The sequence below is a fragment of the Pavona decussata genome, unplaced genomic scaffold, assembly GCF_977016875.1.
Source record: "Pavona decussata unplaced genomic scaffold, jaPavDecu1.1 SCAFFOLD_192, whole genome shotgun sequence".
Taxonomy (NCBI): Eukaryota; Metazoa; Cnidaria; class Anthozoa; order Scleractinia; family Agariciidae; genus Pavona; species Pavona decussata.
In genome coordinates this window covers 315,001-342,735 of record NW_028145601.1, presented here as the reverse complement: position 1 = coordinate 342,735, position 27,735 = coordinate 315,001, and the positions used below count along the sequence as shown (strand labels likewise).

At 39.6% G+C, this 27,735-nt stretch overlaps 2 protein-coding genes across 5 annotated transcripts in view; both read left to right on the top strand.

The window, feature by feature from the left end:
- Positions 1-529: 529 nt before the first annotated feature.
- On the top strand, positions 530-23,914 carry LOC146461999 (kinesin-like protein KIF23). Of its 4 annotated transcripts, XM_085086110.1 has the most exons (35): positions 530-655; positions 728-815; positions 1,468-1,560; positions 3,886-3,921; positions 4,228-4,333; positions 4,524-4,660; positions 5,129-5,256; positions 6,161-6,221; positions 6,491-6,597; positions 7,566-7,678; positions 8,464-8,585; positions 8,957-9,059; positions 9,316-9,407; positions 10,001-10,066; positions 10,190-10,243; positions 10,340-10,401; positions 11,264-11,298; positions 11,553-11,603; positions 12,703-12,770; positions 13,374-13,476; positions 13,846-13,904; positions 14,003-14,043; positions 14,448-14,493; positions 14,602-14,664; positions 15,076-15,135; positions 16,672-16,722; positions 17,562-17,651; positions 17,788-17,880; positions 18,467-18,548; positions 19,171-19,247; positions 19,600-19,668; positions 20,094-20,191; positions 20,963-21,029; positions 21,757-21,818; positions 22,746-23,914. In XM_085086110.1, exons 1-35 carry the CDS (start codon positions 645-647, stop codon positions 22,759-22,761), a joined length of 2,610 nt encoding a protein of 869 aa, XP_084942236.1. In that variant the 5' UTR covers positions 530-644; the 3' UTR covers positions 22,762-23,914. The 4 variants fall into 4 exon arrangements, with proteins under 4 accessions (XP_084942236.1, XP_084942237.1, XP_084942240.1 ...); XM_085086111.1 differs by lacking the exon at positions 19,600-19,668; XM_085086114.1 differs by lacking the exons at positions 20,094-20,191; positions 20,963-21,029; positions 21,757-21,818; positions 22,746-23,914 and having other exon boundaries at positions 19,171-19,282; positions 19,523-19,645.
- Positions 23,915-25,305: 1,391 nt separating this feature from the next.
- LOC146461996 (interleukin enhancer-binding factor 2-like) overlaps positions 25,306-27,735 on the top strand; it is a 30,071-nt gene continuing 27,641 nt past the window's right edge. Inside the window, exons 1-2 of the mRNA XM_085086139.1 lie at positions 25,306-25,459; positions 25,651-25,780. Coding sequence (XP_084942265.1) covers positions 25,664-25,780 — 117 coding nt within the window. The 5' untranslated portion in view covers positions 25,306-25,459; positions 25,651-25,663. The remainder of the gene's footprint in view (positions 25,460-25,650; positions 25,781-27,735) is intronic.

The following is a 27,735-nucleotide window of genomic DNA, read 5'->3' as shown; positions in this document are numbered from 1 at the left end:
AACTGTTAGCGAAAGAAACTGATAGGTAGTAAACAAATTATTGAAGGTTGTAAAAAGACACTTGCAGCATCAGAGTTCAAGACTGATTGATCAGTGGACATTAATCTGTTTTAATTATCATTTTTGGCACATTGTTTTTTGACTTCCAAAAAATCTAGGGGGGCTCAAGCCCCTCCTGCCCCTCCCCCTGCTACGGGCCTGTAAAGGCGATACAACCAGAGGGTTGGAGAGGGGTTTCACCCTTTTACGTACGTTACCAATCACGTACTTCGAAACTTCGTTCCTTTCTGCGCACGTCAAGGGGAACGAAAATTCTTTGTAAGAGATTGTATACGTTACCGATACAGATCTAGAAACCATAAAATACCCCCAGGAAAATACCACAGTGTGTTTTTTTTGGTTCAACGGGCCGGGCAAGACGGCCGAGACGGCAGGTCACCCACATGGTACACAGCGGTTATTCAAATGAGCATGCGTTTTAAGAACACCATGAAGTCATGCTGTTCTCTGATTGGTCGGTTCAAACCAGGGCTGACAAGGCGGTTTGATTCAAGAATTCTTCGACGGACATTTTGATTTTAGAGTTGTTGATCTGAAATATTTCGCTAACTTTCTATGGTGAAAAACATCTGTGTTGAGCAATCATGAGGCCAATGTAAGTACTGAAAATTTGTTTAGCCTACTGGCATCATTTGGGGGCGTAAATTGACTTGAATTTTTCGTTTAGCCCGAAAACTCCCGGTTCGACAAAAACCCCACGCAGCGGCAAGACACCAAGGAGACCCGCCACCAACAAACTGAAGGATCCAGTCGAGGTAAAGGAATCGACATTTTTATTTACTGAGAATAGATTGCTGTGCATCCTTCATCGTTATTTCCACAAACGATCTTCGAACTTGTAACTTGTGAACATTTGCAAAGACTGATGGATTTCAATAGCAATCGGTGCCGATTCGGTGGTTTCACTGTTGCACGAGAGTATCGGATGTTCTTCGGTGGAAAAGTAGTGATACGTAGAAATAACATTAGTTGTATCTTACGATGGGCGATTCTCGTAGAATCTAGTTAAAGCGATGTTGCGTCTGAAATCTTAGTGTTTAGTTTAATTTATGTTCACTCCTGTATAGCTTTCGCTAATACCGTACCGGCTAGAAGGACCTCAAAAACTACAACATAGAATAATCAAGTAATCATGGAAATCATCATCTAAGTAAATAGTTGTACAGGCCAAAATACTCATTACAGGCGCTTAAGATGAGCTGCAATAACTAGGCGAGGAATAGTTTTATTACGGGCCGCAGTCATAAACTTTTGGCCTGTCATTCCACTACCAAATTATTTTGTTTATGGGACGGTCTTACTGGTTGGAGATTTTTCTCCTACTGGTAGCATAAGGTAATAAGCAACTTTGCATTTTCTATCAACTCTATCAACTCGAACCAAGCGTATGAAACTGGTAAATTGCAGGTTTATTGCCGAATCCGACCTCTTGGTGATAATGAAGAAGAATCTTGTGTTCAAATCATCAGTGACACAGTGCTACAACTCACAGCACCAAAGGTATTTTTTTCCTTGCTCTTTACTGATCTTGTAACAATATTGCGGTTATATCTTAAGTATAATTTATTACGTTTATGCTGTCGAAGGGTTCACTCATCATGGAATTGCTTTAAAAATCATGGAAAAGCCATAGCATTTTTGGAGCAATTTCAGAATACCCGTCCACTCGCAAGGTGCATTACTCTGAAACCCGTGGTCCATGCTACCGCGCTCAACAGATGAATAAGTAATTGATCTAAGTATTAAACTGGAGTGCTATCGCGGTCGGCAGCCCCGTAGCAGATGAAAAATGCATGCGATTTTGGGCATTAATGCTTAAAGAATGAGGCAAACACTATGCAAATTAGATGACTGCAGGACTGCGGTAGCAGGTTTTTAAGTTCTAGATTTTAGTGGCCGGGTTTTCTAGAATCTAGTCAAATTTTCTTTCCCAGGTTCTGTGTGAACCCTGTGTCAATCATAGTTTAATAATACATTCAAACAGAGATTGTTTTAAAAGAGCACCGCAGTTGGGGATTTGTCCAAAACTGAGGTGGTTTTTACTCTTAGCAATAGTTTGTAGACCTTGTCTCAATGACTGGGAGTAGAACAATGCATCACTGGGAACAAGTTTCATAAGAGGTGTTTACTATGTGCATATTTGAAGAGCTTGCTGGAAAAATGGTGCAAGTGATAATTTGCCCTTTGGAAATGTGTTTTGTTTACAATTGTAGGACCCACTTTACATGCCAAGTATAAAATTATTACAGTATTAATAATAGTTTAATATTACCAGGGCTCGAAATAATTTCCGGAGAGTCTCTGGACACGATGACCGGCCCAATTCATTTTAGCTCGTTCACGTACCGTTTCTGGCCGGTCAAATTATATACAATAAATAACTCTTAAAACAGGGGCCCATGAACCAAAACTGGCGTTATATATTTCCAAAAGAGTTAGAGCACTTTAAAGCACTCATTGTCAACAACAAAAGTAAATTACAGCAGCAAAATGAAAATAAGCTTCAAGTGTATGTGTATTAATACGTACTGTACGTTAAATATTGTTATTGTATACATTAAATTTGTAAATAAGTAAATGCACAGTAAATGCCTCCAAATATAATGATTTCTGGTGTACGTATCACGGTGTGAGATCTTGATCCTGAAACTCCGCCAGTAATCCATGTTTATACTCCTCATTACAAGAGATTCATCGAGGAAAGCTTAGTAACCAGGCATTTTAACTTGGGTGTGCCGGAACCGGAAGACACATCAAGTGTTCAAGAAATATGGTAAAATTTGAAAGTCTGGAAATGTTATTTATTGACAACTGCCAAGAAATTTCTCAGGAAAGTTATAAAATATCTCCCTTTTAGCAACACAAACATCTCAAACTTTTGCGTGTGGCACACAACCGAGGAAGCTCTCTCCGTACATTGTGTTGTTGAGCTGTTGAAGTACACTAACAGTAAAGTACTTTTAGATATTCGAGGGCATTACCTCACACAAGAAGACTTTGATTACATCACTTGGGAACATTGCAATACACAGGATAGAATCAAAGAAGTTGGCGATTATCAACATATGATCACATGCCTGCTGCGCGGGTTCCCGTGACGTACTGTACGCACATCCGGCTTTCATTTAACTCGCAAATCTCTAGATATATATATTTTTCTGTAACACGTTCCATGACAATCACAACCAGTTTTTCCTTGAATGTTCTTCATTTTGTGTTATCTATATAGGCCAATAATATCTGGCAAACGTTAAAATGTTTGTACGTTGATTCAGGTTCACGGATGTTTATCATTGTATAACCTTTTATGTTTATATTACGCACGCCAAAGATAAACACACAGATAAACTTGCGAAGATTGGAATAACTATTGGTTTTATAAAGTATAGTTCCTTTGCTTTTGTACTTTGATTATATTTATTCTGGGCTGAGGAATTACTTTATATGCAGGGAGAAATGCAAAACTTGAAAATCAACTAATAAAAGTGAATTAGAAAACAAATTATTTTTAACTTTGTGACTGGAAGTGCGTGAACCCCGATGTCTGTTTTCAATGCCGGGATTGCTACAACTGAATTAACTGAACAGCATGGAAATTTTAATTTATTTCATTTTCAAAACGATCAAATGTGACCGGTCAACATGACCGGCAAGACGAAAGGTTGACCGGTCAACTCCCAAATCAGTCCTGACATTGTCCGTTGACCGGCCGTTATTTCGAGCCCTGATTACCGCTAGCACAACGGACTGCGATCATGTTTGTAAACTTGTAACAAACTGTTCTCCTGTTAATGTTCACTTGTAATTTATTTGATTATTTTGCAGAATTCTGCAGGGTTTAAGTGTGGCCACAGATTAGAGGTAACAGTATGAGTCATTAGTTCAAGTTATACGAGAGAAATTAAGCTGAAGCTACCTTAAGCCATGGTTAAGATAAGCCACAAAGTAAGCATAACCTAGCTACAACCTAAATGTCATATTTCGGCCCATTTATATTGTAAGTTCTTGGCTTATTTCTCTCGTAAAAACAGCACCTTTGTGTGCAATCTCTGAAGCATCTTCTCTTAGTTATGTATTCACTTTTGGCTATGGTTTAGTTTTATCGTCAGTACACCATTACGTCTCAGTGTATATCAAACTAGTGCATGTTCTTCAATTCTTTTACAGACGCAGCATACCTTTAAAAAGCTCTATGGTGAGAAGACAACCCAGAAAATGCTTTTCGATAACGTAGCATTTCCTTTGGTAGATGACCTAATTCATGGAAAAAATGGTGAGTGCCAAGCGCTACATGTAAGAGAAATTCCTACTTTTCTGAAAGAACCTTTCGTATATCCATATACATTTTGTCAGCAATAAAGGTCTTTAGCTTTTACAAAAGTGCTTTGTAAATACTGGCAATAAATTCAATGTACAAACAGATGTTGAAACCAGAACTGCTTTTTTTAAATTGTGTGTCACAGGCTTGATCTTTGCATATGGAATCACTGGGTCTGGGAAGACACATACCATGACTGGCACACCTAGCGACAGTGGCTTGCTTCCTCGATGTTTAGACGTTATATTCAACACGATTGGAGAGCTACAATCAGCTAAATATGTAGGTCGTCAGTTATCATCATGCATGCATCTACATTCTTTAGTTTGTGTTGCAGAAGCCAATCAGTTAATGTTATGGCACGCAGACACAGAGAAAACGCAATATTCTTTTGTGGGCAAAGTTGGGCAGGGAATATACCCGCAAGGCCTCAGATAAAACCCACCGACCGGATGATGACCAAATGAGGTCACGTGTTTAGGGTAAACCGCAATAGTAATGTGGGCTCAATAGTTGTCGCTTGCCAACATTAACCTTTATTTTATGCTAAAATGTCCAAAAAAAAAAAGAGATTTCCAATGAGTTACATTTATATCACTTTGTTGATTGTTGGTGAATAATACTGATTTCTAAGTACAATCCTACAATAATTTGAAAAGTCATTTGATTTTTTGTGCAAGTGAGCAATAATCATACGCAGTTGTTTGTGGTTGATTTATCCATCTGTGTCATTGCTTCTAATCTTGTTAGGTCTTTAAACCAGACAAAGCAAATGGCATTGAAATACAAGGTGAACACGAGGCAAAGCTTGAAAAGGAGAGACGTGAAAGAGAGACAGCTCTGCAGGCACCACCTCCCACACCAGGTTCAAGAAATAGGTACATTGAATGTTCCATCTTGGGTATAATGTATTTAAATGCAATTTAAAGGAGTTAACAACAAAGAGCACCAACAGGACCCGCAGTCAGAGGTCAGTTTGGAAGCGCATGCGCAATAGTGTGGCGTTTCGCTTGTGTGGCGTAGGTCTGGCAGTGCGTGGAGTTCTCTCAGCCAGCGTGGCTGAGAGCAGTCGTCATCTAGCTCTCTCTCCCCCCCTCCGTTCCCTTTTTTCTCTTTCTTTCCACTGATTTTTCCACTGATTTTTTGTCTCTTGTGCGTGGGGGCTCATGGCCGGGTTGCAGTGTTGTGGCAGCCATGGGGGGTGTTATTCAGTCTAGGGGCTGGCTGCCAAAAATGGAAGCCCTTGGACTTTCCAGGCACTCAACCTCCACTAAGCGATGCAGTTGTTAAGTATTTATAGCGTCAGCTAGAAAAGTTTAAATGGAAGCATGTATATTGTAAAGCAGTTATTTGCTCTGGAGTCCCTTTCATAGTGGAACATTTGTAGATACTCAACTGTCCATTACCAGCCTCCTTAAAAATGTACCATCAGCGGGCAATTTGCTGCCTACCTGTAGACAATGATTTGCTGCTTAGTCAACATTTACTTTTTTGCAAGACCCCTTTTGTATTTGGCTCTTTCTGCCTAGTGCTCTTGTTGTCTTGCCACTTGTAGTACAGTGTAACTACAAAGCATTTCGAGGGAGGTGGAGGGAGGTGCATCACACTGAGCTTTTTACACTGGGCAGTCGTTTCATCTGTAGTCACGTTTTGCTGCTTGTCTAGAACTACAGTTTCTCTGTGGAAAAGGAGGGGCTGCTTGTAGTCTGTAGATGCTGATGATCCTTGACAGTTTTAATCTCACATTATTTGCGTATACATGTGTAATTTTCTATTATGCAGGAATGCTGATAATGAATTTGCAGATGTGATAAGAGTCCCTGAAATGGGGGTTGTGAATGAGGTGAGTGGAAATAGCAAGTTGTTACTTTCATTGAATTCTGTATTAATTTACACTGTAGGGTGTGCAACATTTTTAGACTATAGGCTAACCCAAACTTGGCAACAGAACTAGATCATCTCTAATTTAGCTTGATTTCCATTCAATGACAATACCATTGCTCCCAGCAATAGTCACTCCTATTAATACTTGTCAATGTGTGTATCTGTATCTGTTCTTTTTTATTCAATCCATGGATCTTTTGATCATTATTGCAAATGGTCTGTTTGCAGGTGGATGAGGACAACAGCTATGCAGTGTTTGTTTCTTATTTTGAAATTTATAACAACTATATTTATGATCTACTCGATGAGACTCCAGTGGATCCCATCTGTCCGAAGTAAGTTGAAAACTTCATTCATCAGAATTTATGAATCAAAAGTATATCCTCTTAGAGTGACCACTTCTCGTAATTTAATTTAATCTGTTTTTATCGCATCTACAAATAATGACAATAAAATGATAGCAATTATTGAAATAATGATCATAATGAAAAGAAAGAAACAAGGAGATGCTGTGGTGTAGGAACAGAAAGAAACCTACATGAACATGCACTGTAAGAACCGCAAAATTACATTAGCAAACATACCAATTAATTAATTTATTTATTAAGTAACGAAGGGGGTTAAAATGGCTTTACATTTTTAATTACTGTTACCAAATTTTGCGTTGTTTTTTTCCCAATAATGTATTAAACCTATCAAGGGTTAGCTGAGTGGCGGGGCTGCAGACAGTACATGTCCACTTTAAATTGCATCTGCTGTGAATTAGGACGTCAGTTAAAAAGAAGCTGCATCTGGCTGGCACTATCATTATATTGTCTGACCAACCCTCTTAAGAAGCCACTTGTTAGAGGTATTTGCACCATTTGTGCTTATGTGGGAAAAGCAGATCTATGCAAGGCCTATTGAAATCCAAAAACAAAATTGGGAGTAATCATGAATTTATCAATGATTTGATTCTAAAAGTTTTAAAATACAACAATGTATGGCATTTTTCTCTAATTTGAAGCTTAATAATTATTGTCTCTGAAAATTGTGTAATTACTTTTGGATTTCAATAGCCCTTGCTAAAATCTTCTCTTCCCGCTTACTCACAAACTGTGCAGAAATACCTTTAAATTACCGTAGGCACCATACTTAAGCAATCAGTCGAGAGTTCCTTGGACCATTCTGAGATGTACACCATCTTTAAGACTTCTCGCATGTGATTACTCTTCTGGAGAAAACAAATATATACATGTATCTACACATATTATAAAGATGCATAGCAGCATCCATTTGATCTTTTACTGTGGTTACTTCTCAGACCACCAGCATCAAAGAATCTAAGAGAGGATAACAATCGCAACATGTACGTTAGTGGTGTGACAGAGGTTGAAGTCAAAAGTACAGAGGAAGCTTACAGCATCTTTTGGAAAGGTCAGAAAATACGTTTTACTGGCTCCAAGTACACTCAGAATTTAGCCTTGGGGTTCCAAGGTTCCAAGGTCTGGCTGTGCTTAGTCTTGGGGAAAAGAAATTATTGCTCTGTTGAAGAGAAGTTTGTGGCGAAAGAATGATAATTTTTATCATTCTTTCGCAACAAACTTCTTTACAACAAGCAGTTATTTCTTTTCCCCAAGACTGAGCACAGCCAGACTTTGGTCTTTCTTTTGCCAGATTTTGAAAACAAGATCTTTAATTTTGTATGACAGAACAGCATATCAATCCGTTTGTTTTAGTCTGTGAAAATCAGTCCACAAAAGGTTAAATCTTCAAACAATCCTTTTGTACATGTAGAGTGAAGATAACTGCCTGCTAACAGTTTGAAAATGACTAAAAGACGACAAAATGATGAATTGAGAGTCAACTCTACAGTTGTATATTGTAGTGCTACATGGATGTGAATCCCATGAATTTTCCACTGAGCATTAGCCGTAGTAAGGAATTGGGAGCCCATATGAGGCAAAGAAAAAAAGGTCAAAGACTTTTTCTTTGTCTTGTCTGGTCTCCCAATATCCTTTCTAGGGCTAATGCTACAGCTGTAAGTGGGAAATCCATGGGTTCATATACACACTGTAGTAGTACAGCAAACACTGCAGAGTTAATTCTCGGATCCATCATCTGTATCATTCATAAGTGCTAGCAGCACAACATACAAGCTTAGCAGACTTAATTTTGTTTGTAGCGAGCTACAAACTAAACATGACGTGCTCTCCACACAGGTCAGAAGAAAAGGCGTGTTGCCAACACATTACTGAATCGTGAGTCCAGCAGAAGCCACAGTGTGTTTGCCATCAAACTGGCACAAGCTCCTTTAGACCCAGATGGAGAGGAGGTCTTGCAGGTACTGTACTTTCTTCCCAAGTATAAATTGTATACTTAGACAGTCACAGAGTGTAATGATAACAACCTCAGTGGTAAAGTTATGGTGATCTGCTGGTGTAGCGAATGGAAAGGAAAAATATCAGTGTAACAGTGAGAGAACTTCCAGTCAGGTAATGAGGTTTGTATTCATTGGTTGAATTTCAAACAGCTTTAGAAGTCAGCTACTTGTTTCTGTTAGAATATTGTGCCATCTACGGTCTTTTCGTGGCTGTTAGACTGCTCATTGTACAACTGCTATTTATAGTCTATAGAAAATATGGGTTTGTCAATAATTATTATTTGACAAGGTTATGAGATCAACACGGATGTCTGTTTTTTTTTTTCCATCAGGATAGGGATCAAATTGCAGTATCTGTCTTGTCCTTGTGTGATTTGGCAGGATCAGAGAGAACAAGCAGAACAAAAGCTGGTGGAGACAGATTAAGAGAAGCAGGTAAATAGGAATTGGTCACCTTAACTAGTAGCCATTAAGAATTGTTTAATATAACATTATTGAAAAGTGGCTGTCCTTGGTCATTTCCCCCCCCCCCCCTCCCATGCACTGTATGTATTTCGTCAAAATTTGGAGGCCCACTGAATATGGCTTGTTAATTATAGTCACTAAATATAAATTTTGTATGGTAAGTTGCTTGACTTATAACCTTGCTGTTTTTGTTTGTTTTTTTTTTTTGCATTTTATTTTACTTTAGGCAACATCAATGCATCTTTGATGACCTTAAGAACTTGCATGGAGGTTCTCAGGGAGAACCAAGGAAATGCGGAAAATGGCATCTCTCCAAAGGTATAAATTTTGATCTGTGTCCTTCTGCATTTTTTTTTTTGGACAAGGGAATGATGCTGAAAGTGGTATTTCTCCAAAGGCCTTCTGTCCCTGGTTTTTTTTTTTTTTTTTTTGGTTTGTTTTTTTGTAAAGTTTGGGTGTACATACATGTAAGGCCATCCTTAAAATGAATGTTTGGTTTTATCAGCAGAGTTGATAAGGCAATTTGGCCACTGTAAAGAGATTTGAGTGGTGATGTTTCAAGCGTTAGCCTTTTGTCAGCATCCAAAAAAATGCTTTTTTTTATGTTGCATGCTCTCAGTAGCGACTGGGCTTTTGTAAAATTTCTTACATGTTAAAAGGTATTTTTGCAGGATGTTAGAATTGCGAGAGTGTATCCATAGTGAATATTTATTGTCAAATGAGAAAAGTAGATAGATGATGAATCAGGCAGTTTTAAAACTTTCCATTTTTCCAGGGAAAAAAATCATGGAAATTCGATGGGAAAAGAATTAGAAACATTTTTGGGGCACAGCTTTTAATTAATGAATATTTTTTATTACTGGTTGACCAAGTTTTTTCTTTTTCAACTTCTTTATTATCTTTTTTTTCAGATTGTTCCTTACAGAGACACCAAATTGACACATCTTTTTAAGAATTTTTTTGATGGTGAAGGAAAGGTTTGTTGACAAAATTTTGTTTTAATTATTTTTTCCTTGGCATTTCACCAAACTCATCCTCGTTCCGAGGGTCTCTCTTCTTCCTACTCACTACAGTTCAACTATTTTATTTCTATTTTTCAGGTCCGAATGGTTGTTTGTTTAAACCCCAATGCTGATGACTATGACGAGAGTGTGGTAAGATGTCAGTGTGTATAAATTACAAAAACAAACAAAAATTGAAGTCACCATGGTTTGTTTACTACAACTGAAAACTTTCTCTAATCCCTTTAGCATGTCATGAAATTTGCTGAGGTTACCCAAGATGTAGTTATAGCCAGACCTCAGTCTGTCAGGTATTGTAAACCAAACATATTTACTTGTTTCCCCTCTGACTGTAGCTGAATTTATGTAATATTTTATGTCATATTCAGTCAGTTATGAAATTTAATGTGTGTCTTCTCATAATAAGCTGGACTGTTGGTCAACGGTGTCTGCACTAAGGGACGAACCATTAGAAAAAACCAGAGAGGGGGTGACAATTCCCCCAAAAAAGTCCTGCAAGGTTAACTTGTCTAAAAAAAAATCCTGCAAGCAGTGGTACCAAAAAGCAAAATTCACGCAGAGGGAAAAAAATTCCTGCAGACAAGTGGGTTTCAAAAAAAAATTCATGCACCGAAAATTTTTCACTCCTCTCCAGTTTAATCTAATGGTCCATCCCTAACTACTCATCAGTAGTAATGTATGACTTGTCTCCTGATCCAACCCTGCTATTAGCATCTCCTTCCCCATTACTCGCTGCACGTCCCCTTGGACCTCTTGCTCATATTCTTCTGCATGTAGCTGAATTACGTTTTTTTGGTTTCCTTGTTTCTTGTTATGTTTTGAATGTGACACATGGTTGGCTACAGTTTTGGTCAAAATACCCTCCCCCAGTTATGCATACTTTGCCTGTCCAGGAGACACTTTGAAGTGTTTGTCCAGCTTACCTTCTCCTTCTACTCCCCTTTACTTCTCCTGTTCAGGAAAAAAAATGTGTGTCTGTGTATGTTATTGGTTTTCCTTTTCCCAAAGGTCTGATTACTTTCAGTATGCTCTGAATTGTAATACAGGGAAATGGTATTGATGCTAACTGGCATACTTCAAGTGTATCTCTGCAATGTCATTTTCCATTAGAGAGCTTGTGTTGTTAGACATGTTGTTTTTCTGTCTGTACAGATTTGATACTGGACTGACACCTGGAAGAAGAAGAGGTGATATTTGCTGTGCTTTTGCTATTGTAACAAGATACGCTAAAAAGAATTAGATAAATTGGCCACTGTTAAGAGATTCAAGATTCAATTACCTTATCAACTCTGTTGATAAAACAAAATAGTCAGTACATTTTAACACTGCCAACTTGCTATCATTGACCGCAAGCTGAACTCCTGAACTTTTTCTTACATTTGCTCGGTATATTCAAATTCTTCTTTTCTCCTTGTGTAACATGCACCTTTTGTTTTCTTAGCTAATCAAATGTACAAGGAAGTTTTAGCCCATGTGGAGGAAAATGGGGAAGGTATGTTGGTGTACAGAAAAAAACAATAGACTTCTTGTTACAATCACCATCTTTTCCTAACAGGGACTTTCAGATAAGACTGAGAAAGTGACTGCACCTGAGTTTTGTTTAGGCCTAAAGGCCAAGTAATACGGGCAATATTTTCTTGCAGCTTGCAAGGCAACAATTGTTGTGCGACAAGCTGCAAGAAAATGTTGCCTGTTTTTCTGGGCCTTAAACGACATGTCAGTAATAACGAGATTATTAGGTGGTCGTAAGACGGGGTGCAACTGTGTAGTTTTTTTGAAGAAATATCTATGACAGTCTTAACATGCATGTAAGTATCATGGTTTACAAGAATTTTGGTAGAATGGCTGTGTATAGTTTTACGTAGACCAAAGACTTAAGACCTAAGAGATAGTGATGGTACACTTGCTATCCCACAGCCCCGCACTAATTATCGTAAAAGAAGTCTGTCTTGCAGTTGACCGGAGTTGTACTGTGGAATAGTCTGCTCTTGAATATTCAACAGTCGCTGTCTCTTAATGAATTTAAATCTAAGTTGAAGAATTATGATTTTGATAGTAGTCTTTTATAAAATTTAATGTTATTTTGTTTTTATACACGGCTTCCTTGTAAAGCAGGTTTTTATCATTTCTCTTATTGTAGTAGTTATTTACAACATTAATTTAGTGAGGTAGATTTATTTAAATTAAATATTGTATAGTCCTGAAGGAAACACCGTGTCTATATAAAGATTTTACCTTACTTAAAATCTCGTCTCTGATTAAATTCTTTGAAATCAATTGAAGTATTTCATGCAATACAATAATAAGAGTGCCATTTGTTGAATTTTTGCTATGGAATGACCTAATTTTATGCATTTTGACTTTTGTAGTTATTGAAAATAAAGAACAAATTTGTATACCCGATATTTGACTGTAAACGTCTTCCGTGTTTACAAAAGCGGATTCTCCTTTTCGCAATAATTGAGGCTACCTGCAACGAATCTTTCATTGGTTGGGCAGAGAGATACATACCTCCTGCTGCAACTTGGTACTATTTTTAAGCAGGCGACACAAGTTCTTTAATACGTATAGTAGTATCGCCTTGTTTGCAGATAACAGTGAAAATGTGATCGTAGCCAAACCTCTCCACACCATGGGACCACCTTTCCCAATGTTTCAGGTGAGTGTATGATGCTGGTAGACACACAAGGAAGCAACCTAATTAATGAACAAGTTAGAAGTTCGATTATCACCTTAGACTGCAAGCAGTCCCTTTCTGGTTAGTCGAGAGGGTGCGCTCACAGCGTAGCGCGACTGGAGTGGAGCGAGGAGTTTTTCGCGCAACCTCTCAACTATCTATCTCTATTATCACCTAGAGCTGAAAAACTTTTCTTTGGCAACATTTGATGGTCGGAGATTTTTTTTTTTTTGGTGGTGGTGGTGGTGGGGGAGGGGGGTGGATCTTTAAAGAATACTTTTGAGATTTGGTCCATCCTCTCTGTTTTTTTGTTTTTGTTTTTGTTTTTTTTATTTTTTCCTCAAAGACAAAAGATTGGGTTTCATGGTCCCTAATTTGAAGGATAAGTGTTATCGGAATCCTAGTCCTTCAACTTTATTCAAAATAACGCGTACCGGTTTCGAGGTGATCATTTCTCAAGACTTCGCAGCACCATCCCTTCAAAATGAAGCATTCGATTTACAGACTGGACGGTTTGACCGGCTTGACCAGCCAGTTCTGTCAAATGGAAAGCGATCATTTCATTAGATGCTCATTTTGTTTCAGCTGACTTCACCCGAGGATAACACGACGTTGATAAACTTGATTCATTTCCTTCAAGAGAGGCAAAGACGGAGACAGACGCTCATTGATGACTTATCAAGAAAAGGTACTAAAACCTTTACCTCCAATCTTCACTGCAAAACAGTCCATATTTAGCGCGGGCCCAACCAATTGGAAATGGCCCCATGGGTTGACCAATCACGCGCGAGTTTATCAGCGCTCTGGGCCTACTTGCATGTGTCACGCATAAGTTTTAAAGCGTTATTTCCACGAACTCTGAGCCTCACAGTTTACACTTCCCTCGGGCGCCGAGTGTCGCATAGGGCATGTATGCATAAGCGTCACCCAAATGACCAGCTAGACTGTCTCAAAGTACATTTTTGGCGTAGCCTAGCATCGCTTGTCTCGCTTGAATCGCGAATTGGTTTATGGTTTATGAACGTTGACTCGAGCTTTTATTGTTTATCTTTCACAGAGGGGATTTTCAGGGCTCATCTTTTGGAGTTGGAGAAGGAAAACAGCCAAGCAAATGGCGTAAGTGATGTCAAACTGTGCAAGTTTCCATGGCAGCTCTCGCAAGACGGTGTCTGACTCCTGCTCACTTAACTTTTTCATTTATTTATTTATTTAAGGTTATCGCCAACCTCAAGTCAACAGTCGAAGAGAAAGACAGGTAAACAACTGTTATTTAATTGAAAATTGGATTTCTCCAGAAACAACAGTTGCCCGGTTGCCATATTTACAGACTTAACTAAATTGTTCACGCAAACGCGAGTCTTGTTCTTGTCACTCGAGTTTAATCTGAGTGTTCCATTTGTTAATGATGGGATGGTTCAAAACGTTATAAAAATTCCTTCAATCGGTGTAGAAAAAATTCTGGGATCGTTTGTTTTACGGACGCATTTTCGTGCATATAGTGTAGTGTCGGGTACTGGGCTACTTTTGTGGTTTGTTATTGTTCTTTTTTGGAGGGGGGAACAGGGGTGTTCATCTTATGCTTTTCAGACGTAAAGTCGTGAGAATAACTGATCGGACATTGTTTGTTTGTTTGCTTTTTAATTTTAATTTTTATTTTAGAGATATCCAGAAGCTTGAAAGGAGATTAAAGGCCCTTACGCAAAAGGTATTTGACTAAAGTTATGGTCGCCGTTCCACATTCAACAGTCGTGATAGAATAAAGACAGAGGCAGCAGTACGGTTTCGATCTGAATAGTTTTTCATCTTCACACAGAATGAAATGCTCCTGAAGACGGCAGAGATGTATGAGCAAGACAAGAAGGAACTTCAGTACGAGGTAAAATACCGTCTACATGTAGTAATAATTCCGACAACAAATTTAATGCAGACTGACACTCATTTTGCGTTGCTGCAGGTCATAGCTGGCCAGTTTTAAAGTTTGGTAGTCATCTAATTCACGTTTGCTGTGGTTTTGCTTTACTTCGCTCTGTGATTGGCCAGCAAAGCGCGCACCACGTTCTCAACCAATCAGCGGCAAAACCAAAACCAATCGTGCCTTGCTTGCACGCGTTTTCCCGCGCTTAGCGCCGGTTACATGTATTTGATTCGATTTCTGATTGGTTCATTACGCTGTTTGCGTCTGTTGTGATTGGCTAGAGTAATTACTTTGGTTTTGTTTTTACGACACTCAAATGAAAACCGCTCTAAAGATATGATTTAATTGTTTAATCTCGCGTTTCTTTTCCAGTTGGATGACCAAAAGAAGAGAGCAGACAGAGAGAAAAACGACAAAGCTAAAATGAGACAGGTCAGTCAGTCACTGATATTTGTGTGTACAACTTCCAAAGTTCTTCTCAGATGCATTGTAAATAGCCGGAAGCTTTAGCAACGACGACGACGATGGCTACGAGAACGTCCAAAAAGCTCTTAGTTGGCTTCACACTAGAGCTTGTAAGTATAAGCTAAGTGCACTTGGAACCTACTTTCAGTGTGAAGGGGTAAAACCTACCAACTTGAACTTTACTTAGTGACCATGGAAACGTTCGTAGTTCAAAGAAGCCGAAGTACGCCGCCAAGTATGGCCAACACCACACTTGAGAACGTACTTGACCAATAGGAAAAGGGAAACCAACTGAAAGCCACTTGCTGTGGTGCCACGACAGATAAACATTTTGCCGTAAACTAAAATCAATCCAAAAAAATCAAAATGGATGGCTGGAGATACGCCTCGCAGTTTGAGGACTCCGCGTACGAAATCACACAAAGCGTTGAACGTTGGACGAGTCACGCGGAAATGCATTTTCCAAAGCAGTTCCATGTCGCGGTTAGCTAAAAGCAGTCTAAACCAATTTTGTGGACGAGGCCATGCCCAAACCCTGTGGCGATTTGTTTGCCGAAAACCACGTTGCTGAACCATTCTCGACAAATACAGAAGATGTCGCCTTTTCTTTTGAGTTGTCGTCAAGTACTCGTAAACAATGAAGTACCTATGCATTTCCTGTAATGTTAAAACTCTCTGAGTTAAAATTTAAGACAAAATTTCACATAAAACGTTTTTCCGTTGCGAAGGCTCCATGATTTTCCGGCGAGCAATCGCATTTCTGAATTTACCGCGAAAGATGATTGACAGCTTGTGCTTCAAGTGTATACTTTGTCACCAGGTATGAAGCCAAGTTTTCTAAAGTCCGACTTGAGATTTTCAAGTGCACTTGAATCAAGTGCTTACTTGAAACTAACTTAGCTTGTAGTGTGAAGCCAAGAAATATCCAAAACAACAACTCTGCACGCGCGCCAAATACACTTTTTGGTACATTTCGTTCTGTCACTGCACGACTAGACGTGAAATTTCCTGATGGCACGTTTTGTAGAGGACGTAAACACACGGCGACGAATTTTCTTTTTTTTTTCTAGGCTTGAGTGTGGTCTCCAAGAATTTTTCACCTGGATTTGATATTTTAAAAGCAACTTGGAATCATCGCGACAATGTTTGAAAAAATAAACGCGAATTTATCCTAATAGTGACGTTTTTCGCTGCTGTCGCCGTCGTCGTTGCTTAAGCTTCCTAATATTGGACGCGGGGGTTTGTGTCATTGTGCGAGGCGTCAATCAATAGTTAAAAAGCAATACCAGGCTCTCGCAACTACCTCGGATTCCTCGTTCATGAAGACTTAAAAATCATCTCATCTAGTTTTGCCATAATCGTCGAGAAAGTAAAGAAACCCGCCTTAGAAACCGCGTTGGGACCCTTTAACGCGCTTTTACTTTGTACGAATGGAACGTCCATTTCTGATATGCTTTCACCTCCATACTAAAGCTGGTTGTTTCCGCCTTGTTATTTTATCAGGCTTTGAAAGGAGTGGTGTCACAAGAAAAGAATAAATGGGAACGAGAATGCGTAAGTGTTAAATCCTTTCAAATGTTTTGTATTTTAGGACACCTAATTAAAAAAATATATAGGAAATTAAGTTAATACGTATTGAAGGAGATTTGTGCCAATGATTCCATTGACATTTTGTCGGGAAAACACTTATCGTAACAAGATTGTTGCTAAATTATCTCTGAAAAAGGCGTGGTTACCCCCAATTTTGGTTTTGGATTTTAATATACCTTCCACAGTCATAAACGGCGCAAAAATGGCGGTGTCGGTATTACTGCAGGAAGCACCATCGTTAGAGATATACAGCACCGATTAGACTTGAAAACACCCTAGAACAGGGAACAGGCGTTAAATCTGAAACCTTTTGCTTTTTGAAAAACTTGGTCGGTAGGGCGAAACGAAACGTTTTATGGGATGGGATTATAAGATATACTAAGAGTAGAAAGTCGACATTATATTGTCAAATGTTCCATTTAGCTAAGAATAAGATTCAAAGAATAAGGGTTCAAAATGATGGAAATCAGTCCGCAGGAATTAACGTTCCACTTTATTAAAGTCGCGGAAATTATAACGTGGCTTGTTTAATTTCGTGGCGCGTTTTAATATTTTCAATGATAAGGTAGTCATGGTGCGTGCAAAGGTTGCAATATTCCATGGTTTGATTTGGATGGTTACTCGGGAAAAAAGCTTAATTTTATTTGCGGGTGAAGCTCTGTTTCGTTCAAGTTAACGTTGTTCCTTGTAAAGCAAATATATTTGAGAGGTCTGCGTGTTTAACATTTAGTCGTGTCTTATTTTCCTTTTGTGCGTTAATCATTGGTCACATAAAGGTATAAATAAACATTGCTCTTGTTTAGTCCAAACGTGTCAAGGACAAAGAGATGGAAATGCAGGCAAAAATGTGGCAGAAGGATGAAAAGCTGAGACAACTCAAGGAGATCGTACAGGTACTGTAAACTTTTTGAGAGAAAAACTTGGCACCCAGGGTACAGATGTTAATTTGAATAATTTGCGAGAGGCACAAATCAAGCGTATGAGTGATTGTTAACTGGATAACCTGTTTAACCTGTTTTCTTTCTTTAGACCATGAAGCCCAATGAGAGACCGTTAACTCGTGCCCAGGCCAAAGCAGCCGCGATGGTTAGATCCAAGTCTCCACCGCCCGTGGCCAGAAAGGTAAACCAGATTCTGTTGTTACGGTTGAGAGAAGTTGGCGGTTGCTTTGACAAGATTTGTGCCTTAGAACCCAAGGTTCCTCGTCTTGTACTGAAATGTCTTCATTCTATTAGACGACATGGTTATAGGGGGCCATAGCTTATGAGAGGAGTCCAAGGGCGCCTTCCATGTAGCCCAAATTTTCGGTTGGAAATTTCGGAAACCATTAAATGTAAAAATAATCATTATTAGAGAATTTTTATTGTAAATAATAGTATGTAACCATTACGTAATTCAGCCTTCGGGCTGCGATGTAATTTTAATAAATCTTACCTTACCTTACCGTGTCAAATGGAAAGGCGTTTTTTCTTCAGTCGTTCCAAACTTGCCATCTCATTGGTTGATCACAAAATCTAGGTAGTGGCGCAATAAGACAACAAAATGGTAATGGAATTTTGTGCAAATGGAACAGAAATTTCCACTTGATCCGCACGTACCATTTGCATTTCAGCTAGTTAAACCGAATATTTTGGCTAAATGGGAAGGGCGCCAGCTCTTGAAGATTCCTTTTTTTTGTAAGTGAAAGATATTCTGTGTTTTATTTCAGCCTCCCATTAAAGCTCGTCACAGACGTTCCAAATCATCCGATTGCTGGATAGAGCATAAGCCCACCACACACTTGAACACAGGTGCGTATCAGGCGCTCTGGTCTCTCATTTGTATGATGCCGTTAAGACTTATTTTTTGCCTAAACGTAAATAATTTTTTTCCTTTGGAGAAACAGTTATAAAATTTAAGTCTGTCTGATCCACCACTTATCACAACCACCTCCCGAAAGCGACCCCCTTTCCTAATCCGAGGAGAATTAGACTTTCTCAATCCAGTTTAGTCCTTTCGGTAATTTTGGCGTGTTCTTTTGAGGCTATCGTGGAAACACGCCTGACAAGCACCTCGTTGTAAGGGTCACTTTTTTGTTCCGAACAAAAAGTTAAGCATGAAGTAATTTCTTTTTTAAAAAACAGACGATGATACGGTGAAAACTCAGGTGCCCGCCGGTAGGAATACTCAGAAAATCCCGAAATAATGGAATGTGAGAATATAGATTTCGTTTTTCCTAAACCAGATTAACCAGACCCCCCCAAAAAAAAAAAAAAAAAAATACCCCCCCCTCTCCCCGCCACCTTTAGACGGAAACCTCTTAGAAGTCGTGCCCAGTTGTTCCCGATCGCGGCTGCTTTCAATTGGGGAATTTGACCAAAGTTTGAACAGTTTTGAGAGATTCATTTATATGTTACGCCAACATATTCGCAGATACTGTTCTTCAGCCCTCATTAAGAAACAAGAAAACGGTCAGTAGACCCGACGAGAAGGATTTCAAAGACACACAAGTAAGTCAAGTTACTTCACTTTTAATTTTTGTCATGTATCAGGGGCCCGTTTCTCGAAAGTCCCGGTAACTTACCCGACCCGGTAAGTGTCTTTGGTGATAAATGTTTCTTATCAGAAGTCAAGTTTTGTTAGCTTTGAATACTAAATTTTAAAATCTTATAATTCTATGAAAACATTGGCCAAGTATCATGTCTGTAATCACTGTGTGATCGGGGAAAAACGTTTAAAATATACTTATCGGGCCCGATAAGTTACCGGGACTTTCGAGAAACAGGCCCCTGGACTGAGATGCTTTCTTTAATTGCAGTTTTCTCACTAGCAACTGTATGACAATATTTGTACTGTTTACAGGCCACAAACTACGTGTTAGCGCATCAAGAGGAAGATTCGGCTGGAGAAATTGAAACTAAGTTGATCAAAGTGAGTCGGAAACTCCTCATTAAAAAAGTGATCGTAAACGCGATTGAGGTTTGGGGCTTCAACTTTTTAAGTGACTTGATAAGTTAAATCAAACACTTAACAGAGTGTTGTGTCAATGTGTTGCATCCAGCATCTCCAAATTCATTTGAGAAAAACTCCGATTCACCCGGAGAGATGAGCCGTAAAAACGCTGTTCCATGAAAAATACCCTTGGGAAAAATTACTGGTCATAAGTACGTTGTTGAACTGTTTAAAGCAGAAAAAATATGTGGCAAATGATTACTGGCCGGGAGACAGGTGTTTTCACAGCTTTTTGACTGGTTAGCAATTATTGCAAGTTCTTGGAGCCAAGGCAGCACTTAGGGCCCAGTGGTATCAAGTGGAGTGTCTTGTGATGTGTTTACACAAGTGTGGTTTATCTTCAGGGTGATGTGTACAAAACAGTGGGAGGAGGTCACGCTATTCAGTTCACAGAAGTTGAAACTTTAAAAACGAGATCCGACGAACTTACAAGTCCTGGAAGGTCAGTAGCAAGTAGAAACGACGGTTTAGTCAAGCGGTGAAAGATTTCAGGTGTAGCTTTCTGTGCCACTGCGAGAGTCGCGCATACTCGAAGCCAAAAAGTGTGGGGTTAGTGGGGCGAGAAGAAGTTAAAACGATCCTAAAATGCCTGAACAAGAAGATCACACGTCCCCTGGCTAGTTTTGATTTCCGCGTCTGTAATTTTGTCTGCCCTGGACAAACAAGAACCCCCAGTATGAATGGGATAGCTCCTGCTTCAACGTCTCTTTAGTTATGGCGAAGGAAGAAAGAAGGATGTGAACCGGCGGTGTGGAATTAGCATTTCAAGAAATAAAACCAAACGTGTGTCTTTTAAAAGCTAGTCTAAAGCTGCCGTTACACGTTGAAACTTTTAACTGCAACTTGTGTGCAACGGCGCTGCGAAAAAAGTTTCACGAAGTGGTGTTACACGGTGAAACTCTTGTTTTTTCACCACTGCGACCGTTGCGAGCCGTTGCAGAATTCTACTTTTCGTGAAACTTGTCTCGCAACGGAAGTTCGAAAAAGTTTCACGAAACCGACCATGTTACACGGTGCAACGCCTGCTGAAACTTGTTTCGCAGCGCCGTTGCACAAGTTTCAGCAAAAAGTTTCAACGTCTAATCGCGGCTTAAGGCTTAAAGAAGATTTTTGACAAAAACATTGCAATTCAACCGCAACAAATTTTGCTTTTTTGAGTAAATCTATAGCTTATTTTCTTCTAATTTGCATTGTTTGTTTAATCTATAAACAGGAAACGCCGAGCGTCCGATTCGATAGATGACGACAGTCGCTCTAGCTGGACCGATATAGAAACAAGGGTGAGAACCGGATCGTTGCAATTTTACAAAGCTTGCCTTTCTTTGCTTTATACCTGTGCACTCGCTGCTGTTAGACTGCGAGCAGTCTTGTGGTACTTTTTTCCTCAGATCACGCTCGAAAGTGACCACGGTAACATTATGAAAAGTGAACGTGGAGGGATTCGCGCGCTACAGAAAGGACGGTGCCTACTTTTGCTACTGCGCATACGTTCTGCGCATCTGGAGATACTCGCGTTTCCTATTGCTTACTAATACAGGGATATTTTTGTTTGGTTTAAAACTAAGCGGAGAAAGCAGAACTCAGCAAGTGCTCTTGGTATTTAAAAAGAAAATTGGGGGTAACCATGCATTTTTCAGAGATATTGAAGCTTCAGTTTGGAAAAAAAACGCCATACATTGCTTTGTATTTTACGCCTTTTTAGAATAATTATTGCTTAATTATCTCTAAAAAGAAAATGCGAAGTTACCCCCAATCTTCTTTTTGCATTTCAATAGTCCTTGGTAAGGTCTGCTTTTTCCGCATAGTCACAAACCGCCCCAAAATACTTCGGTATTAGTAGGCGCTGCCGTTTGATCCGGCCTTCCAGTAGCTGGATTCCATAGGCATAAATTTCTTGCATTCCGAATTACTTCCCAGACTGAGGAAAAAATTTCTTGCACTCGAATTACTTTATATAAATGTGGGTCTCAGGAGTAAAATATTTAAACAAGGTGTTTCAATTTTCAGTGTTCCACAGCAATCGAAGGCCGACCAGGAATGGACCCCAGCTATTGCCACACAGCATCTAAGTAAGTATTGCATAATGGCAGTTTGTCTTTCATGATTACTATGGCGTGTGCAGGTTACGGGCACATAAGCAGTTGAATGCCCTGACCTGAGAAACATAGTTACGCCACTCGAATTGCTTCCCTACAGCATTTGAATCCTAGTCCTTTCAGAATAATTATTAGGAAATTTTGCCCAACAATTATCGGATGCTATTACTGGAATGATATTCCAACAAAACAACAATTTGAACGAGCTCTCTTCCAGTATTATTTTGCTCAGTATTAATCATTGCCACACGACCTTGTAAAACGTTTTCTGTCTTTCTTCTCCTCTATTTATAATTAGTTTTCCTTTTTCTTTTTTCTTTTTTTCTATCTTTGTTAACAAATATTGTATCGTAATTTTAAAGGGCATACAATTAGTTAACTATATTATGCCCTTCTCCACTCCTTTTGTACGCACTGTAACCTTATGTAATACGATCATGTGGAGTAAATAAAAAATGAAAAAAAAAATCCAAATTCCCTTTCAAGTTAAGGTGATGTTACAAACGTGGCGCGCGGACAACTTTTAACGCGATATATCCATAGTTAATTGAGGGACTGGCTAGGAAACCTTACCACGAAAACAATGGTGCTGCGATTTATCTTGGAAGGGCTGCGACCCTGCACAATCCTTTGTTTTAACGTTCACACTACAGTTGAATATCTTAACAAAAACGTTTCTATTGGTCAGCTGCTCCAACATATTTCAAATTATATTGTGGTTTGTGCAGGGTCAAGGCCAAAAAGGCAAACAAAAACATATTACAAAGGTTTGTCAGGTTTCATAACCATTTCCTTTAATATATCTCAAGTGACTATGACGAACGATACTGTACGTTTTATTATTTTGATTACGACGATGAGCAATAACCTTGTTTGATTGCGTATCATTTTTTTTTCCAGGAAAAAGAAACCTTGAGAAGAGGAACTCGGCAAAGAAATAACAAACGTTGCGTTTCTCTTGATGTCATCCATAGCTTATAATGTTAAAATGTAAAATCAAGCGCACAGGAAAGAACTGGCGTGGAAATCAAATAATCCACATCAACAGTCAATTTGTCCACACGTAAATGTTTTCATCGTAAAAAGGATAATTTTCGGAAGGGCTTAAGGAAAGGGTTAGATGAAAAAAAAAATGTATAGTCTGAAATGTCATCCATCTCTTTCCAGGTTCACAGTTAGACAGTAAACTCGAGGTTTCGAAGCCTTGAGCCATCTATTAAAATCGATAGGAACCGAGAGCGAGCCCTCGAATTGTTTCAATTAATCGGTTAAAATGGATTAATAATTCTAGCTAGTCGGTTTTGTATGTTCGGCAATTTTCTTTGCATGCGCGCTCACAAGAAAGTCAACCGAGAATTAGAACGTACTTGGTTAGCCAATCAGATTGCGAGTTTGTGTAATAGTCGGTCTCTAGGTCATGGCAATGCGGATTAATGCGAAGAGACAGGTGACATTTCAGACCACCATGTGTAAAGGCAGGCTAGTTTTACAGAGAGTAAGTATATTGTAGTAGCTGATTCAGTACAATAACAACCCCGTGTTTGAAAACCTTTGTTTTCGCATTTTATATACCCGACAAATTGTTCCAAACGTTGCGAGTGCTGTTACCCTGGGCAACGATTGCCCCAACGCTTTAATAATGATAATTGTTGTGGTGCTGTTTCATGCAACTTATTTTGTATCGGCACAGTAAAATGTCAGATAAGTTAGAAACGTATTTGCTCAGTGCAACACTGCTCTGGCATAGAAAATAACACTCTTTTTTCGATGGAAACGTTTAGGTGTGGTCAATAACTCCGTCATGATAAATTTTTAACAACCAACAAGGGCTCGGGTTTGTGTAAAGAACAATTATTATAGGAGCTGACGTCCATTGCCTTCTGATTTCAGAAGCTAATACCTTTGGATTTAATAGCGTTTCTTTTCTCGCTGACATTTGCCAGCAATGTTCCATTTTTAATACTTTTTTTTTTTTTCATTTTAGTACATTTTCGTTAATTCGTCATAAAAATAAACTTGTTTGTACATAGTCGTAGGTAAATGATTAATAAATATATTTGCTTTAGATTATGCGGGGTGTTTTGTTGGTGTGGCTTGCGCTCAGTTTTTTTTTTCCCGCTTAGTACAAGTCTGAAACAACCCTTGACATTCGATTGATCGGGTGACGTTATAGCTGAAAAAAAAAGCCCTTGTTTACACTCGATTGACGAAGCGTTGTCCCGTGCAAAGTGTGAATAGTAAACAATGCGGCCTAATGGAATTATGGGGCGCTTTCCATTCGACGAAATTTTCTAAAATTTCGGGTGGCAATCGAATGGAACAGGATCTTTTCCGGAAAAGATTTTTGAAAATTTAGGACAACCTTTTCAGTGTTCCCGAAAAGTGGAAATTTCGGTATTTTCGAAAATTCTCGTGTTCCATTCAAAAGTTTCCAGTCGGACTGTTTGAACACATACGATAAACGGCGTCAAGAAGCCTGAGGCAAAAACTGACCACGTGATGACAGAGTATAAGCCCGTTCCATTCGAGACCGAAATTTCCGAAAATTCAAACCGAAAATTTTTGGTCAATGGAAAGCACCCATGGGTTGAGTTAATTGGCTTGCACACACTTCGTGTTTTTTTTCTCAAAGTCCACGGGAAATACGTAAAAAAAAAACGTACTTGCCTTTATTTTCTAACAATAAGAATGGAAATAAGCTTACTGGTCACGCTTCCCCAGAAAGTTGGGTCCTATCGTTCATGGTTTTCACCTCTCACCTGACAACGTTATTTACATCCAGTGTATTCATATCCAGTCTGTTTTTTTTAAATTTTTTTTTATCTTCAACCGAAAAAGGCAAGTGATTTCTCTAAAACGGACAAGCAATAATTTTTCAGTAAAAAAGTTCCAGTACACATGAAAAAAAAAAAAAAATGAACAAATAGGCTTTTTTTTTTGAAGTTGCAACCCATCCTAGCCATCTGTTTCTGTGTACAAAACTGGGTCTTCATTTCAACTTTTCCATTATATTGATCCAGTGTTTTTTGGTCATTGAAAGTGACACCGAAGGTACGTGACATTGCCCCTTTAACTTTTTTGTGCTGTTCATTTTCAATTCGATAATTAATACAAAACCAGCGTAACGAATCGTAAGTCTTGCTATTAGTAAACCGAGTGACATCTACATAAAGATCGGAAGTCCTAGAACCTACGACTGGAAAATCTTTCTCTGAACTAGCCTCTCTGAGCCCACGCTCTCTCGGGGAGGAAAGCCGTACCCGAGGGAGCGACGGAAATCGAGCTAAAACTAGCCTACGTAAACTAAAAAAAATGCATATAAGCACCGATATGTCAGTTTGAACCGTTGAACTACGCGTGCCCAACAACCGACTCAAAGCCTACGAACTTTTGATCAGAAAAAACCGTTGGAGCTCTGGGGACGGGAATGGAAGACAGCGGCGAGGGCCTTGGTGACGAGAAATTTTATTCGCGCGTGGACATGTTGCTGTGGTTTATATGACGTGAAAATGTTCTGCCAGTAAATTCCCGGATACTCTACATGTGCTAAGACGCCGGGAAGACAAATCGGTTGTTATTTATCACTAAAACCCGGTCATTTTTACGTTTCAAAGGTATGTGCAAGGTATTTTGTACCTTTTTGTCGTCATGAGCTTTTGTGAATGCTCTGGTGTTGCGGAAGCTCAAGGATCTTGCCACATTCTCGACAATCTCTCGCGTTCCTTTTACAGTGTGATTCTGCTATCAGCGAGATAGTTTGATGTTTGATTCTTACGTAGTTGTTTGTGGCTACTTTGTCCCATAGTTTGTACATAATCATGCGTCGTGGTCGTGCTAGAGGAATGCGAGGAGGCCCTGGTCGAATGCCGCCTTACATGCGAGGCCCCCCAGGACAGAAATTTGTTGTGAGCCATTCAACTTTTGATCCTGTTCTAGTAAGTAAACTGTGTACGTTGTCAGCTTAACTTTAGAGTTATGTGTCAAGTAACATACGTTTAAAACTCCTGTAAAAGCAGAAAGTCCGTCCCTACGAAATCCAGGGTTACTAGCCTTAAACTCATCCATCTGGGACAAACTTAAGCACCATGTTGTGCATCTGATTGTGGGTCTCTTTATTCATCTGTGTAAAGATGGGCACAAGATGGGCCATGCATCTACAGACACATTATCCACTTTTGATTTGGGAGATGGTGGCTGCATGATCTATCTTGTGCCTGTGAGATACATGTACAAAACACTGGGTGGTCACGTTTTATTTCACTGTTTCCTCATGCTATTTGACTCTCTAGGTTTTACTTACTTGAACGCGAAGCGACTGACACAAAGATTTTTGTTATAACCGAACGACGGTTAAACTCAACTGAACTTGAATAATAATGAATAGCTTAAATATCCCTAGCGGTTCACACATTCTGCACGCATTATTCATAGCTTAATTATTCTGAGTGCTTCACACATTCTGCACGCATCTAGTATTACAACATCCCCCTTTCTCAATAGAAAAAAAAAAACAACTGAACAAAATCAACTGAAAGTTCCTCAAAGGTTTTTTTTAGTGTCCCTACAGCTACACTTCTTCGATCAGTCTTTTTGGTTGTCTAACAGTTCGTCGTGGTCTAGACGCTGCAATGTTGGGATGGGTATGGTCTTGCGCACACTGCGTCGGTAATGTCTGGCTGACGGTTTTCGTCGGTGGTGATGCTGGCGCAACTGACTCTGCCGGAAGGGCAGGCTGCCCTATTAGCTCTTCCGATTGGTCGCTCTGAATTGCAGGACGCAAGTGTCGACGGTTTCTGAAATATTTTGCTCCAGATTCGGTCTGCACTTGATATCGTCTGGGTGACCTGTCAGTGGGTTGCTGAATCACTGTGGCTTTCTGCCAGACTGGCTTATTAGGATCCAATTGCACGCGAACACTCTGGTATTGCTTCAGATCCTGAAGCTCCTTGGCTTTCTGATTGTAGTAATCCACTTGGGTCTGTTTCTGTGCTATCTGCGCTTCTCTACTCTTCTCCAGACTAGGATGAAGATATTGATGAATGGGAAGTAGTGCTCTATACTTGCGCTGGGTGAGCAGTTCTGCTGGACTTAGTTGACCCGGTCTGATTGGCATGGATCTGTAGATCAGCATTGCAAGATGTGGATCAGAACCTGACTCTTCTGCCTTTTCCATGATGCTCTTCGCCGTTTTGACCATGGCTTCAATGAAACCATTCGACTGAGGGTACCTTGGGCTTGAGTGCTGCACCTGGAACCTGTAGTGAACAGCGAATGCTCTGAACTCCTCAGATGCAAATTGAGTTCCTTGGTCTGTGTACACTACTGCTGGAATCCCATATTCTGCAAATATTGTCTTGAGGAGATTAATTACGTGACCTGACGTCTGATTAGGAAATTTGCTGAAATAATCTGCGACCAGTAGGTAGTGGTGGGAATGGTGTTCAAATATGTCGACTCTGAGCTTGACCCATGGCATGCTGGGTACATCATGCGGTATAAGGGGCTCCTTCTGCTGAGCTGGTTTGTGTTTCTGGCAAATGTCACATGCTTTCACTGCATTTCTGATGTCATCCGAGATTCCTGGCCAAAACACTGTCTCGCGTGCTCTTAGTAGAGTTTTCTCCTCTCCAAAGTGCCCTGCGTGAAGATCTTTCAGATACTCTGCTCTCTGCGATGTGGGAATTACTAAGCGGTGAGCTTTGAATATCAGTCCGTCTTCAATTGCTAGCTCCTCGCGATAATTCCAGTAATGCTGTACTGGTTCTGGAAGTTGACGTTTTTGTACTGGCCAACCATGGAAAATGTAATGTCGTAGCTGATTCAGAGTTGGATCTGCAGTGGTGGCAACTCTGGTTCTGTCCAGGCGATTGTCTGTTGCTGAAATGGCGTT

Coding starts and splice junctions, on each gene's coding strand:
- LOC146461999 (XM_085086110.1), top strand. Junction 7,679..8,463: donor TTACAGCATCTTTTGGAAAG/GTCAGAAAATAC, acceptor CTCTCCACACAG/GTCAGAAGAAAAGGCGTGTT. Junction 10,067..10,189: donor TTTTTGATGGTGAAGGAAAG/GTTTGTTGACAA, acceptor TCTATTTTTCAG/GTCCGAATGGTTGTTTGTTT.